At 27.0% G+C, this 16,796-nt stretch overlaps 2 protein-coding genes across 7 annotated transcripts in view; one reads left to right on the top strand and one right to left on the bottom strand.

The window, feature by feature from the left end:
• LOC126899304 (dynein regulatory complex subunit 3-like) overlaps nucleotides 1-16,796 on the bottom strand; it is a 29,370-nt gene that overhangs the window by 11,776 nt on the left and 798 nt on the right. The window contains exons 1-7 of one of the 5 annotated variants that reach the window (XM_050674077.1): nucleotides 6,146-6,232; nucleotides 5,963-6,057; nucleotides 5,803-5,897; nucleotides 5,502-5,665; nucleotides 4,885-5,013; nucleotides 4,124-4,302; nucleotides 2,219-2,440 (exon numbers count right to left, since the gene is read on the bottom strand). In XM_050674077.1, the coding sequence (XP_050530034.1) occupies nucleotides 2,219-2,440; nucleotides 4,124-4,302; nucleotides 4,885-5,013; nucleotides 5,502-5,665; nucleotides 5,803-5,806 (698 nt within the window). In that variant the 5' untranslated portion in view covers nucleotides 5,807-5,897; nucleotides 5,963-6,057; nucleotides 6,146-6,232. Of the gene's footprint in view, nucleotides 1-2,218; nucleotides 2,441-4,123; nucleotides 4,303-4,884; nucleotides 5,014-5,501; nucleotides 5,666-5,802; nucleotides 5,898-5,962; nucleotides 6,233-16,796 lie in introns of those variants that run through there. The other 4 variants (XM_050674074.1, XM_050674076.1, XM_050674073.1 and 1 more) reach the window with 4 other exon arrangements.
• Nucleotides 6,261-15,154, top strand: LOC126899317 (ADP-ribosylation factor-like protein 6). 2 transcript variants are annotated; one of them, XM_050674108.1, is made up of 3 exons: nucleotides 6,437-6,558; nucleotides 12,534-13,572; nucleotides 14,577-15,154. In XM_050674108.1, the coding sequence occupies exons 2-3, from the start codon at nucleotides 13,554-13,556 to the stop codon at nucleotides 14,978-14,980; spliced, it is 423 nt and encodes a 140-aa protein (XP_050530065.1). In that variant the 5' UTR covers nucleotides 6,437-6,558; nucleotides 12,534-13,553; the 3' UTR covers nucleotides 14,981-15,154. The 2 variants fall into 2 exon arrangements, with proteins under 2 accessions (XP_050530064.1, XP_050530065.1); XM_050674107.1 differs by lacking the exon at nucleotides 12,534-13,572 and having other exon boundaries at nucleotides 6,261-6,558.

Genomic DNA, 16,796 nt, shown 5'->3' with positions numbered 1-16,796 from the left:
AAAAATAAACACATCATGGTAAAATTAATACCTTCTCAGCTTCGCATCGAAGCTAAAATAAACACATCATGGTAAAATTAATACCTTCTCAGCTTCGCATCGAAGCTAAAATGTTTATCTATATATGTTTTAATAATAATACTAATTTAAATTGTAATCATAAAAATTGTAATAATAAAACTGAATTCATGTATAAAATACATGTTACTACAATTGAGGCCCGCAAGATTATTAAAAAATAATATGAGGCCCGCTGCAAAAAAAGGTTGAAGACCCCTGTGTTAGACAATAGTATAAAATAAATAAAATGTAACCTAAGATTATACTAAAAATATGCAACTGTTATTATAACTATAGCATGAGAGCCAGAAAAAACACCTAATTTAAAGTTATATACCACTAATGAGTGGTATATAAAAATTGTACTACACATAGGGAATCCCTTACTGAAAGTTAAAATAAATCAGAGAGATCGGAACCTTCATCAATTGTACGTCGCTTTTTAAGTGTTGAGCCCAAATGCCCGTCAACAGTATTTTAAGGATTGTTATAATACATACACCACTCATTATTCAGTAGTCTATATGTTATTGTCTATTAGTCATCAAATTAAATATACATTATTCATGTTAATACTTTAAACTGTTCCAAGAAATACGTCTAAAAATACATTGATATTAATCTATTGTAATAATTATAAGAAATTCTTTAGTTGTGACAAATTATCTATTTTAAGTAAAATAATATGTAATAAATAACACAAATTGAGTAATAAACAGATAATAGTAAAAGGTCGTGACACTTCTTGCATAAATAGATTAATTAAATTTAATATAAAAGGGCATAAAAACTGTCAATCTCTCTCGCTACTACTTTACCTTATGAACTTTCAATGGATGCAAGAAGTGACTTGACAAAATACGATTTTACATAAAAAATTGAAGTATATTCATTTTTTCAACATTAGTCCTGATATCATTAAGGTAAATTCATATTCCACAAAAGATCCATAAGGTTTAAAGTTAAATATAATGAGTACATAAATTAAGTAGGAAACCAGAAAAAATAAAGTGATCTCTAGAATAAAATATTGTCTAAATAAATAAAGAGAATCAATAACGTTTGTACGAAGTTAGCCAGCCTAGTCTAATCTTTGAGTGGGTTACCTGTGTAGTCAATACTAATAAAGACTCTCTTGCGAAGATAGAGAACCCACTTGTGGTTCCTATACTACTCGAGGTTTTTATTGACTCGATTCACAGTCAGCACAAGCCTAAATAACTACTGGTATGAGTGGCGTTGTTGATGATCTATGTGTGATAATTAATCACAATAATTCTATTTCAAATTATTATTATATTAATAAATTCTCAAACATCACTTTGCTTTTCTACATTTTACATCTTCTCATAAATCCTCGTACTCATATCCCGAGAGAAAATTATATTATATCATATTTTTTATTCAATAAATATTATAGTAACTCAATTATTCTCATGCTCATACAATACCAACAAATAAAGAATAATTTTAATAAATTTATTCTTAAATATTATTAATAAATCTTTTAATAAAATTTCTTTTTTTTGAGTTACTATATAGGAGCCAATGGGGAATAGCTGGCATGGCTATAATTACCTTAGATACTGAGGTTTCCTATTTAACTTATATTCCCTTTGAGGAACTACCAAGAGTCGCATTACAGTAAAATTCTTGGTTAACAACGATATAAATATTTATCAAGTAATTAATATTAAATAAGTAATATAACCTACTGGACACCTACAGATGATAATAATCCAACAGGGAGTTGACGGCGACACAGACTATTTGGGTGGTAGTTAATTTAAGTTTATGTTAAAGACTATAGAAGTAATAGTCGTGATGATGATATAAGGTCAACTGGCTTTTGGACGTTAGTATTATGGCACAGTGACTGTGAATTCCAAAAGTGTTTATGTGTGCAGTCTGTCCTCCCGTAGAAATACGTGTCACTGTATCAATGTCATAAGCCTAGTCGGCAGTAAAATGATGTAATGGGATATGATCACATATATGTGATCGTATCACAATATCAACAACTTTTCTTAATTTTTAAAGATAATAGAAAACTTGTCATTTTTTATTAAGCTCTTCTTAAGTAGCTTCTGATTTTCATTAATGCGTGCTAATTATACATTTAAATATACAAAAATAATTTAAATAATATATAACTCACGTTCTATATGATTTTTGGATTCCGAAATGACTATTTTTACTTAAAAGTTTTTTTACTGTATCATTTTCAAAAACTGTATCATTCAAATTTATAACGTCTCCATCTAATAAATCATCTATAAAAGATTCCTTCTGCCACATTTTATTCATGACACCTTTCCTTTCTTCTTCAATTTGATGTTTCATTTTTTTATCGTTTTTGACGGTTAGTTCATGCAATTTACTTTCAAGCATACATATTTAATAGTTAATACTAAATTAGGTTTTTAAAAATAACAATAGTAATTAACAATTTATTATTAAGAGAGAGGGTGTGACCAAGTATCGAACCCGAGACATTGTGTATTATGTCTCGGGTTCGATACTTGGTCACGGGCGACTCCGTTTGCTGAACGAGTCATCAGTTTAGTGAACGGAGTTGTCATTTCTCTTACTGGTGGTGGATTAACTACCTATCTCGGAGTATACAGGGTTAAGAAACTTCCTCTTAGAGGAGGTTGCATCGACCTCAATGGACCATATAAAGCGTTTAAAAAAATATATTAACATATTTTATAAACAATTTACAGGCGTCTCAGATCTAACTGTCACCTTTATGATTTTTGATTCAATTATTCATCCAGTTACTAAAATCACTACAATAAAAGACACTTCGATGCAAATCTATATATAATATTTAATTTTTAAAAGAAATAACTGGATTACTCCAAAAGCAACATCAACTCCTATACTTTAATTATATCATAATTACATTACTTAAGATATATAAGTATAATATGTGAATAAATACTTATTATATTTAATGAGTATTATTACAATATTTATTTACTTTTTATATTAATGTAATTTAGTATGCCATTTATATTCAATAATTTAATACTGTAATGATTACGGAGAAATTATATATATGTAAAAAAGATGTCAGATTATTGTGACCATGGATAATTATAATTTTAGTTATAAAATTGAAATTGTAATTTATCATAAGTCATTACTAGCTAGAACATTTTTTTTATATAGAGCAGCCACCTTACTTTTATTATACATATTAAGTGGACAAAAGTTGCATAAATTCAACACTGAAAATATTTATAATTAATACATAAATCTTATATATTATTATTATTTTTTGTCTTTGTAAGAAGAGTGTTTGTACTTAACTATCACTATTCTTTCTAAAGTATAGGTATCAATAATTAAAGTAGAAAATTATGACAACATAAAAAACAGTAATTTTTATACAAAAAAAAAAATTAACATTTTTTGATTAATTTTTGTTTAGTATGTAATATAAGCTTTAATTGAAGATATGTTGGAAGAATGCAATATTTCTGGAAAATTTTCAAAAGTTAAGTTGAAAAAGTTTTTACTAGTATTTTTCAAGTTTTGCACTCTTTTTTAATTTATAAAAGTAAATTGTCCGATCTAAAAAAATTATCGGGTAAAAGAGATATGTATAAAATATTTATAAAAAAATTTATAGCAATTTAAAGTTATATATACAAAATTTGAAATCGAGATTTTTAATATAAAAATAACATGGTTTTTTAACTACAGCAGCCGATTGTACATAAAAGACATGAACATTTGAACAGCTAGAACGTTTGCAAGACAAATGTTTTAAGTGTTATCATATAAATTTCGCAAAATTCCGTTCAGTTTTCAAAAAGATATTTTAATAGAAAGTAGAAAACTAAAAATATCAACATTGACTGTTTTATGACAACTATTTTAGAAAATTTCTTTTTATTACTAAGACTGAGGGGAATATTTCAGAAATTTTATTGAAATATCCACAAGAAAAAAAAAATTGTGTTTATTAATGTCCTTAAAAATACTTTTTTGACTCTTATCGTCTAATATGCATTGTTATACGTTTATATGTATAACTTTTATTTAGACTAACCTGAGATCCTTATAAGCTTTCAGTCTTTCATTGGCAAGAACCATTTTTTTGTTATAAACGCGTAAGGACTGAATCATGCAAATTGTAATCTGTCGATCAGCACCAGTTGGTTCAAACCGAATAGGATTACCTTCAACTACTATTGATACTAGATTTTTAAACTGATTGAGGTATAATATCTAAACAATTTAAAACAAATATACTATTAAAATCCAAAACAACAATTATTTAGGATTTGCGTTTATTTAAAACAATTATTACTATCATAGGCCATAAAAAAGAAATGAAAAAAAATATGTACATTAAATGGAATTTTATATTAAGATAAATTTTATGACACAATTATGGATGAACGAAGGAAATCAATATAGTAAAAATCTTTTTACTTTTCTAATATTTTTAAATTTTATATATATATATATATATATATATAATATAATAATATAATATAATCGTAAAATAATATAGATCATCTTATTTATAATCATAGACTTATTAACAATTGGACTGTTCTTCGAATGAAATTAGTGTTCTCAACATAAAATACATTTATAAGTAAAAGTTTTTCCTATTAGAGAGAGAAAAAGCTATTTATACTTTAATATAAATCCTAATTTTTTTCCGTAAACGGTAGTTTATGTTGGGAATAAAATTTTATAGGCACAGTGATTAAGTATAGTTAGTCCACTTGTTAATATATCTATGAATTTAATAGTCATCTCAAAATACTAATTTCGTCCACTTTTAAAAATTCAACTTACATATTTTAAGTTAGAAATATTGCAGTAAGAAATGTCAAGCATTTCCATAGATTTTTTTTGAGCGTCCAAATTTTCAATACATGATATTGGATTGTGGTTTAACACTAAATTTTGTAGTTTTGTTAAAGTCTTGAAAAATAATTAAAATTCTAGATTACAATTAATGTTTTTTTAAATATTTTTAATTATATACTTTTATTTTATTAATGAGTACTTTTAGTAACAAAAATATTTTCCTAAACATTGATACTTGTACTGATATAGTTTGGAAAAAATAATTTGCCTGTTGAATTGCCACGTTTTACAGAATTTTAAATATGGTTTAATCACTCGTTTAAAAATTATTCTAATGATGTTGATCATATATAGAGGTCTATAAGACAATGGCAATTCTTGAGGCAAACACGACGATGTTCGAATATTTACTTGAATCACTATAAATATAAATTATCCTTTCTTTTTCAAAATTATGATGTAATAAGCAAATAAGTTTCAAATAAACAAAATAGATTGATTAAAAAAAAAGTTATTAAAAATTAGTCACGTACATTTTATTTATGAATTTTATTAGTTTCAAATACGTTTAAACTGATATCATTAATATTTCATTAAATTACCTGAAGATTTTCTATACGACATATGTAATTATGTGATAAATCTAGTTCAATTAAATTTTTTAACGATTCAAGATTACAAATTTTATCGATTCGATTCACTTGAAGTTTGAGTGATGTGAGATTAGACGTAGAAAAATTAGATAGATTTTCGATATGAAGTATACCTTGAAAAAAATATAAAATTAGTATTTCGAGCAATTTTTAATTTAACATATTTTTCATAAAAAAAAAAAAACAGAAATGCGCATTTAAATGTCGCTATAACTATTACAAGTATTTTACTATAATTAAAATAATTAACTCATCAATTATTTATTTAAAATTCAACTACTGAGTTTGGTGAGACATTTTATAATCCTAACAAAGAAATTATGTGAATCAATTTCGTCAACTTTTCTGAAAATTAAAGTTTTTATGTTTGAAATTTTTTAAACAAATGTATCGAAATGAAAAATATTTACTCATGCAACTAAGATCAAGCCGCTCAATATTATTGAATTCGGTAAGTATTTGAATCCAATCACGATGTTTATCTCCATTTTTTGATTTGACACATCTAGATCGTATAACATCAACATCGATTACAGTTAACTTCATTATTTTATATTAAAATATAAATATGACAATAACAAAACAATATTTACCCTAACTAATACAGGTTTTACCACAAAAATCGATGTATTTAATGACAAAATCTACCCTAGAAGTAGATTCCTGTTGTTTACGTTTTGGTTGGGTAACCTTGGTGATACCGTCATAACCTGACAATATTACTTGATGTGAATTCCTCGGTGTTTTTGTAATAGTTCTATTACAAAATTGTTGACATGTAATATACTACACGTATGTGTAATTGTCATGAACATTAGGAGAAAAATAGCAAGAATACTGGACATATTTGGACGAACTCACAGACGGCGGCACGCACGTGTGCTTTTTATTGGCCTCAACAACGCTGGTAAGAGTACATTGCTAAACCGTCTTAAAACAGAACGTGAAAAATTATCTAAAAGTGATATTGGACCTACGATTGGATTTGCAGTTGATAAATTTGCTTGTGAGTAAAAATTAACAGATAAACCAGATTTAATAGACATTTCTTATAATATCTTGAAAAAAATAAATTTTATTTCATCAAACTATTAAATTAAACTTTATTCATCCAGTTTTGCTTGTTATCGAAAATAAGCCTAGAATGTCAAAATTGTATAAAAAAATGTATGTAAATCAAAAATAATAAAATATGTTAACTAGATGTGGTTATACTTGTATTTTAGCTTTGATGAGATGCTAAGAAGGTATTAATTTTATTATGATGTGTTTATTTTTATTTTATTTTACTTTTTTATGTATCTGTTATCACTTTTTCTTAATTCTCATCAAATCGATTTCTCTCAATGATACGTCAAAAATCACAAATCATATCTAATTGCAAATAATACCCTAAAAAATGAAAAAAAATTTCCCCTTTTTTAATTAAATAGTTACTTAGACCAATTTTCTGCACAAATAAAATAAAATCATTAATTTCTAATATTTGTAAAGCATTTATTGTCAAATTAGATTTGTTATTATAATAGGTTTCAACTAAAAAGTTATATAAATTTTCTTTGTTATATAAATTTATTGACAATAATTGTGTGGTATTTAGTATTCCAAATATTTTGGTAATAAAATACCGTATAAATTATTAACAAAAAAAAAATGTTGGGTTACACCTGAATTTAATAATGAATTTTTCCAATTATAATCAATTTTTATATTACGCTTGATTGAATAGATTTTTAGTTACAACGCGGGACTAAGAAGGTCATATATTTTTTTTATGTCTGTCCATAGAAATTCTCTGATATCACTGAACTCATTTTAATGATTTATACGTCAAATGAACCCAATTTTAATTTAATTGAATTTATACGAGCTGGTTGGTTTTAACCAAATATTATAAAATATACCATAATTTTAGAAATTTAGAAAAAAAACAGTAGCAAAGTGTAGATGAGGCATAGTTGGGATAAGTATAGAATATATCTGACAGTGATTAAAATCACTATCATAAGAAACGCTACTGTGCAAATCTATAGTTAATGTTTAATTTGATGAAATTAGTTAATTAGTCCAAAAGCAAAATGGTCTCTTATTTTCTTTTTCATAACATGATTATATCAAGTTTTATGATATATTGTATAATGTATGAATAAATATTTAATAAATTTGTTCAACCTCGACAACCTTCGACGAATACCCAGTCGAAGTGTCTATAGTCAGATACACATTAGGTTTGTAATCTCTTTTTAGGCACGAGGCTGTAATGCAACCTTTGAGACCCTGTAATATGTTTATGTATAAAGTGCGAACAAATTAGAAAAATTAGCTTTTGGAACTAAAAAGATTAGAATTCAATTCGGCCTGTAACAACAACATGGTTTGCCCCTTGCATAACGACTAGCTATAGTAGCAAGGATCGCCACCACCTAGGCGAGATGTCACACCTATCAGATATGATTACCGGACCATAGGTGGAATTTAATTTTAAGTTAATTAAAAGTATAAGTCTAAGTTAATATTTCGTTATATGTATAAATTACTATAATACCTCGTGGTTTACTAAACACAATTATGACAATCAAAGTTGTTTGTGGTTGATATGTAAAACATACCGTAGTCCGTGTCTAGATTAAGGAATAGGGATAAAATACACGCGAGTAATTAAGTTACTTGCACAATAAAATAAATATTACAGTTGAAATTTATAAGAAAATTAAATTTAATTGTTATAAAAAAGAAAATTAAGTTAAACATGGACAAAAATGCGAATGCATCAAAAACCATGTCTACAAATAAAGGCAATAAAAATAAAATAAAATATTTAAACAAAAAAACAAATAATATTACAAACATCACGGACGGTATTGGAACACATCCGTTAATGTTAATCGGAAATTAATGAAAAATACCAGGAGCGGTCTGGACACTCGCTCCTTAACGTTGGCTAGAAGAAAAGGGAAACACGTGCTCTCCACACATAAACAAAATTAAGTTAATTTACGATAAAATAAAAATGAAATAAAATAATTAATAAAATATAGCTCATTACATAAATATAATATATAAAAGAAAACGATACCCGGTCTCCAAAAAGAGACCCATCCGATGGTCTGGATGCTTCGCCGAAAAGACCTGGCCGTTCGTCGTTTGCGGCTCTACTCCATCATTAAAAAAAAATGACCAAAAAGCAATAAACGTATGCACTCTAGCACGGTCAATGACAGAAGAAAGAATGGAGAAGAGCCAATACCGATCTAACGACAATTTCAAATCGATAACGGCCAATCTTTTTGGAAAGGATCAATACTGATAAACAATTCGAGTTTAATTATATTTCTCTTTTATCGCCTTATCTAGTGGTCAGCGGCAAAATAAGGAGTGGTTAACACCGCTGTGTCAGGAAAAGGTTCTTTTGCGCGATAAAATAAATTAGTAGACATAACAAAAAATCATAAACCTTCAAATTTGTGACGTTACATGCATTATTTTTCTTTAGTCAGATTATTAATTCTAAATAATTTGGTTAATGTGAATTTACTTACTTATTATAGATAGCTTGGGTAAAGATGGTCGATAGTCCAAATATTAAATACAAAACTCTTTAATCGTGTTAATTGCAAACACGAAAATTCTATAATGTTTCTATTTAATAAATAAATAAAGTCTCGACTCAAAATAGTTATATTTCAATATCGTATATAAATGTACTGACGACAACACGGGATCGTGGTTAAGAGAAATAAATTGGATAAGAGAATTCTGAATTCTACATTGAATTCAGAGCTTCAAAAAAAGTGCGGCTTGCTCGTTTGTTCTCACATGTGCAAACAAAACTAAACATTTATTATTTATCATTTTTAATTACCCCCATCTTGTGATATTGTCATATGCTCTTTGAATGATTTCCAGTTTATTGTATTAAATTTGAACATAAAATGATTATTATTTTAAGATAAGATACATTTGTGTAAAATGATCAATTTAACACATGTATTCATATATAGTCACTAGTGTACAACAGTGTATATGTTATCACAGATAAATTAATTATTTGTTTGTATACAAGTCATATAAAGTACAAATTATAAATTTTTCATTGATAAATGTAAGATACGTAATTAAAAAATTTGGGCATATTACAACAGTATATAGTAGATAGGTCTTCGAGGCAAATTTTCTTTTTTTAACTTATAGTTAAACTTATAGTTACGAATTATAGTTACGAACTTATAGTTCGTAACATAATTTTAACATATTTAAAGGATGCAGTATTCCCGGAATATTTTCAAAAGTTCAGTTGAAAAATTACTACTTTTTATACTTCTTCTTTTGCAGTATTCAATCTAATGATTGGTTTGCAGCAACTTCTATGTTTCTCTATCACTAGCCTTCCTCTTAAACTCTTGATATGAATTACATCCTTGATCTTTTATTATCTGACCTATTAATTGAAATCTTGATCTTCTTCTATGATTTTTTCTTCTAAGATTAATAATAACAACTCGTACTGTTTATACATATGTTTCAAATTTTGAACAACCTGTATAAGGGGGAACTGTCTGATAAAAAAAAAATTTTTGTTGGATGAAAAGTGTATTTAAGTTGAAAAAATTTACTTTTTTGAATACCTGTGGACAGATAAACAATGAAGTTTTAAAAAGATTCATATCAAATGATAGAAAAATACCTTAAGTGTTCATATAAAAAAATTATTATGATTTGTTCATTTTTGAAAAAGTTTGGTAGTTAAAAAAATAAAAATGTCAAAATTTAACGATTTTGAACTTAGTAATTTTTTTGGAGATTTCTCCATTTACTAGGAATGAGGGAAATTTTTTCAATTTTTAAGGGCAATGTCTTCAATTAGATACGATTTGTAATCTTTTGGCATATCTTTGAAAGAAATGGGCTCGGTGAGAACTGATAAAAAGGGGCGATAGACATAAAAAATAACACACATCAAAGGAATATTAATACCTTTTTAACTTCGTATGAAAGCTAAAAACATCAAAATTACTTTACTAGAAAAATTTAATTTTCAAAAAATATTTTCTGTACTTTAAAGCTGCCATAATATCATTAAAAAAAAAAAAATTATCCTAATAAAACTTTAATACAGTATTCTAGATTGAATATTCTTTCATCAAGTGTTTTTTTTTATAATAATCAAATGAAATACCTTAATACAAGAAGGGTATGAAAGACTACTAACGCATGTTATAATTATTCTTTTTCAATACAATTTTTAATATATTCTAGAACCACTGAGTTCTTTAAATTTACATAAACGTGAAAATTTTGAAATGTACCATTAGATAAAAAAAAAAATTCTTCTGGCAACTGTTCCATTATGAGAAATTAGCCATCTAAGTAAAAAAATTCACAATTTCTTTTAATGAAAATATTTTAATTAAACTATGTATTTTTTAATTAAATATCATCATATAATAGGAGTTGTTTCGAACTGGTTCAATATGTATAATAAATCGATATAGAAATCGATTTTATACTAAATAACGCAGAAAAATCATATAAAATGAAACATTTTTTAATCGGCATAGATCAAATAAAACGTCAAATATTCATAATTTTTAGTAATAACGAACAATCCGTGATGATTAATAATTCATGATAAAACTACATATAACAACGATTGCGTGTGTTTTTTGTCGTATTTATACACTACTTCAGTATATGTGCTTTCTTGCGAATGAAAAGTTGGTAATGGTTGCTCAAGCACAGACTATAAACAAATGAAATCGTTTAACACAGATGTTTTTGTTTTAATTCAAATTGATGGTAGATGATCTTCTTGGGATGGAAACTACTGATCGACTATTGTTATTTGAGGTCATATGACCAGCAATTTTTCTCCTAATTTAATTTCCTATACTTGGGTAATGAGAAAAATTGATCCATATAGCATTTAATTTCTCCAGCTTCATTTAGTTCAAGATGCAATAGCTTTTTCATGGTAGCATTTGCCAAAACGTCAGATACGTCGATATTGATTGTTATTAAAAATTTAATATTTTTGAAAAATAATGTTTTATATGATAAGCCATTTGTATCGATAAGTGACGTATAATAGACTTTTTTTTCGTAAGAGAACTTCCTGATTGGACGATGAACATCCATTGTGAAAATATTTTGATGTTGAAACAACTTTATTTTTTCTCTCTGGTAGCGTTTAAAATGTGGTGGTTATAATCATTAACTAAGTGGTTCGTGTTAAATATGCGAATTCCACTCGGACTAAGTATATCAACTTCAGCTTTAGGAAAAAATCGTGATTGTATGAGAGTCAGTTAATGATCATTAAGTCTATCATCATTACCAATTTTAGTCATGATAGATGCAAATTGTACATTAGCCTGTCTCATGACTTGGTTCAGCTCACAAAATTGGAGGCCTCTCCAATATAGATAAAATATAAATTGAAGGTGCTCGAACTAGTGGCCCAATTAATATGTCTAATTAAGTTTTTATAGCACATAAATGTGTGTTATGATGTTTAAAGTTTTATATTATTTGAAGCCTTATTTTTAAATATTGATATTACTTCATTAATCAATTTCATTGCATCTGATTTGACTTCTTCAATGATATCACAAGGGACATAACATATAGACATAACAGGAGCATGAGGACTTCCTCTATGTTGAAACTCAATATAGAGCAACTTTTGAAATAATGTATGACATAGTTCTAACTAAATGGGCTGTTCTTCCGTTACATGAAACTATTTCTTAAAGCGTCAACTAATTGTTAATGTAAATCGAACAAGTTACTCAATCTTCATAATAAGTGTTGGTTTTTTTAGGTAGTGTAGGTTATAAACAAGTTCTCCAGATGTAAATATACTAATATTTTTCAATTTATAAACAGTCTGAGCAAATTATTCCAACAAATTTCACTCGCACTGACAGTAAGAAATAACGTCTTTTTGCCAAATGTCTTATAATTGCGAATTTTTTTTTTCAGCAAACTTTTTTCAGCCCATCCAATACCCAGCCAAATTAGAAATTGATCTCAAAAAAATCTTGTTGGATTCTACACAGCCAATAATGTACTTTACTTTTGATTTTATTAGTGATCTTTGAATTTTTGCCAAAGTGTTCAAATTTAACAATTAATGAATCACCAACACGCAGTCGCATAAATATAATTGCCTTGCATATCAAATGCTGATGCTTAACTCCATATCAATCGGATCTGCTAAATTCACTAGAGGCTATCGTAAATGGTATCGCATCAACACCTTCAGGGAAATTACGAAATTAGCTCAGAAAATGATCTTCAGCATGTTTGTCGAGCATTAAACAATTAGGCAACTAGTTTCTTCTGATGCAATACGAAAATATAGTTCATCGTTCCAAAAGATCGTTTCTGGTTGCGTAGCAGACTTTCCTTTATAGGGATATTTTCATTCAGATCATCTTGAAAACATTCACAAATTATTTAATCTGTGTCGAAAAATAATTCGTCAATTGTTTTTTCAAACATTTGATACAACGGAGATTGAATTAAAAACTGGAGCCAAAATTTTATTTTAAGTTTCTCAACTATATCAATCAAATAGCTTGATTTGTGAGTCATTTTTTGTTTTATATGAATGTTGATACAATGGTCATCATCTAAATTTCGAGGAAGGTTTATTATTATGGTATCAATAAAGACTGGTGTATTTATAATTTATCCGTAAATGCCATATTGACCTTTTACATGTCTTAACCTCCTAATATGCATTGTCTAACTTATTTTCACTAACATAACTTCATTGCATTGAAAAATTAGTCTTTTCAAAACCAAGTATAATAATGGTAATTAGTCATTAGCCATTGAGGGGAACTTATTTTTATTTATTGAAGATCGACACGTGTTGCACTAATCAATATTTTTCCTTGGAATATTTGCTATGATAGTACTCGAGAATTTTTTATGCAGTGTAGAGGAAATTCTTAACTCGCTTATGAACTACAATCTATCACACGCAGGATAAACATGACCATATGGATAAATGGTGAGTTTTATTTCCAATGCTCTATGAGCTCGTTTAAATTGATGAAAATTATTTCTTCTTCTTTTTTCTCGCCTTAATCACAACTACTTGGGGTTGGCCACCTTTATCCTAATTTTCTACTTGATATGATCAGTCACATCAGCCATCCTCATATCGCATTCAATAAAATTCCTCCGTCTCTTTTTTTATCTTCCTCTACCTCTTCCTTCAACCTTCATTTCCATAACTATTCTTACAGCTTCCGATTCTTCTCTCCTCATAACATGTCCAACCATCTAAGTCTATTTTCTCTAATCTTATCCACGATTGATGCTAAACCTATACTCCCTCTTATATGCTCGTTCCTTAACTACTTAACTATTTAACTACTTCATATGATAGAAAATGATCCAACTAAGAAAATGACTAGTCAATAACGTCTTTTTTTGAATTAGTAGTTTATAAGTTATGAATATTTTATACTAAGGTGGAGAAGTAGTGCAGCAGAGTGATGCATAATCATAAAAATAACTAGGGATGGGCTGATATTCAATAATCCAATATTTAATTCTAATATTAACCCAATAACCAATAATTAAAAAAAAAATTACATAAAATTTTTTATATGTTCATTTCTTATCCGATCTTCTCATTCTCTGCTCTACTTTCTTGTCAACTGCCCCTCACTCTGAACCATATGAAAATTACTATATGGTATAATTAAATTATGATCATAGACACTTTCATAGTTATCAGATAACGTAGAAGCTTCGTAATACTTGTAACCTGAAGTTTCGTCAGAACTGTTTGAAACTGCGGTTTTGATTTTTTTTTTTTGGTAATCTGAAATTTTAGTGTTTGATTTCGCTCTATCGGTCAATACGTGAATTTAATTATTTAGTTAAACATAGACAATCAAAAACTTTGGAAACAGTCGATACTTTTATATTTCGTTTATTTAACTTTAGGTAAAAGATTATGGAAAAATGTATACAGAAATTATACTATTCTTATTTTATTAACAGATAACAATGTCAAGTTTGCTGTCCATGACATGTCTGGTCGAGATGCATATAGGAGTATGTGGGAAACTATGTATAATCAATGCGATGCACTGGTATTCGTCATAGATAGCACTGATCAAATGCGTTTAGCAGTAGTCAAAGATGAATTAGATATGGTACTTGGACATGTTGATGTAGTGGATAAGCCTCATATACCAATATTATTCATAGCTAGTAAAGCAGCCTCATCAGATTCTTGTAGTGTAACTACAATAGCAGCTGCATTACGTTTGCAAGAGGATATTGGACAGACACGACCGTGGCGATTAGCTAGTACTGACATATGTATTAGTCATGTAGAAGAAGACGGGTTACCTGAAGCTATGGATTGGCTATCTGAACAAATAAAATATACTGTTCATTAATACATAACATAATATTCACTTGACTTTCATATGCTCAAAACATTACATTAAATTTGTTTTTGTTATAAAAGTATTATTGTATTGTTTTATCACTAAGATGGTTATGTATATTATTACTTAGGTGATCCCAATGTCATAAATACTATATGAAATAATTATATTAGAGTAAGAATGTAGTAAATATAAATAAAGAATAATAATCAAATTTAAAAAATAGATATTATTACAATATAATCTGCATATTTAAGTTGTTCATAATTTTTATGTTATTTTTTTAGATGTATTACAATAGTTGTATTCGATAGGAAACAAATACTCTAATATGGATAAAATATTTTCTATTGTTTTTTACACTCATAAATGAACGTAGTTACATTATAAAAAATTGATTTGAAGTAAAATATCCCTTGAATGAAAGTTTAGAATGTAAAAATTAATTTTTATATTTGTAACATAAATATATTATTGATAATAATTTCATTTGTATCAATAAAATTTAAATAAAAATACAAAAAAATAAGTATTAATTGACTAAAATGTAATTAAATATAAACCAGGTTATATAAGACTCCTAATATCAGAAAAAAAAATTTAATTGAAAAAATATTCTTTTTTGGTAGTTATAGATCAATTTAAAACCATTTTTATTTAAAAAAAGCGAATGAAGAAAAATTACTTATTTTTATGATAAATTAAATATATACAGAGGCGTGGTTGAGAGAGAATGAGAAGAATAAATACTCGCAGAACAACAATATTATGTTATTTATATCTCCCCTTAGATTATGACATTAATTAGTAGCTAATTTAATTGATAATATTATATTTAAGAATCATTCTAGGTGAATAAATAGTAAAAAAACGATTTTCCATTGTTTTTATTTTTAATGATTGGATGATTTATTAAAAATATTAAAATAAAAGAAATATATCGGCCGCTTAATTTTTTATTTAAAAAAGGAATTTTTACTTATTTTAAAGTAGATTTGCCTCTTCAAATGTATTAAATATAAATTACATAAAAATATTTCATATATATTTTAGTAAAATAAATTTAATGGAACTGTTGTGACCCACCTAGAATAAGACACGGTAATATGTTGGAGTGAATTGTAGGTTATAATATGAGTTAATGTAATATTTAACTGGCATCATTATTTTATTACGTTACAAGATATTACAATTATTATTAAAAAAGTATAAATGAACAGTGCTATAACACTTATTAACCATTTTGTACTTATTTTAGGTTTTATTTAACAATTTTTTTTATATTTCCGAATATAAGCTATTGAAGCAAAATACACTCAGATCTAAATCTTAATATACAAATAAAAAATACAGGTCCAAGAATTTTGCTACCTTGGAAGTATCATAGCTTCCAATAATAAATCAACATCAGACATTAGAAGAAGAATAGCATTGACAAAACAAGCATTTCAAAATAAGAATCAGCTTTTCACCAATAAACATCTGAACATTGGAATACGTAAAAGATTTGTTAAAACATTTGTCTAGAGTGTGCTTTGGGGCCATACATAAGTTACATCACGTAATGGTAGTAGGGTATCACCGTAATGTGATAAGGAGCATGGGGGTCAAAAGCTTTGTGACGTCAAATGTTAAAATATAAAATACTAAAACACGAAATTCATATGTAAATAAAAAGTTATTGAATTTGATTTATATTTACAAATAATTAAGTACTCTCGCTATGAGATTATCTCTGACGCAGTGGCGACTCGTGGGTGCTGGTGGTGGGGGTGCGACTTTAAATATAACACCACTAATTATAAGTATAAAAAATTGTCAAATT

This window comes from Daktulosphaira vitifoliae, unplaced genomic scaffold, assembly GCF_025091365.1.
Source record: "Daktulosphaira vitifoliae isolate Bord-2020 unplaced genomic scaffold, ASM2509136v1 Scaffold_2, whole genome shotgun sequence".
In the NCBI taxonomy this organism is placed as follows: Eukaryota; Metazoa; Arthropoda; class Insecta; order Hemiptera; family Phylloxeridae; genus Daktulosphaira; species Daktulosphaira vitifoliae.
This window is presented reverse-complemented; position numbering and strand designations above follow the sequence as displayed.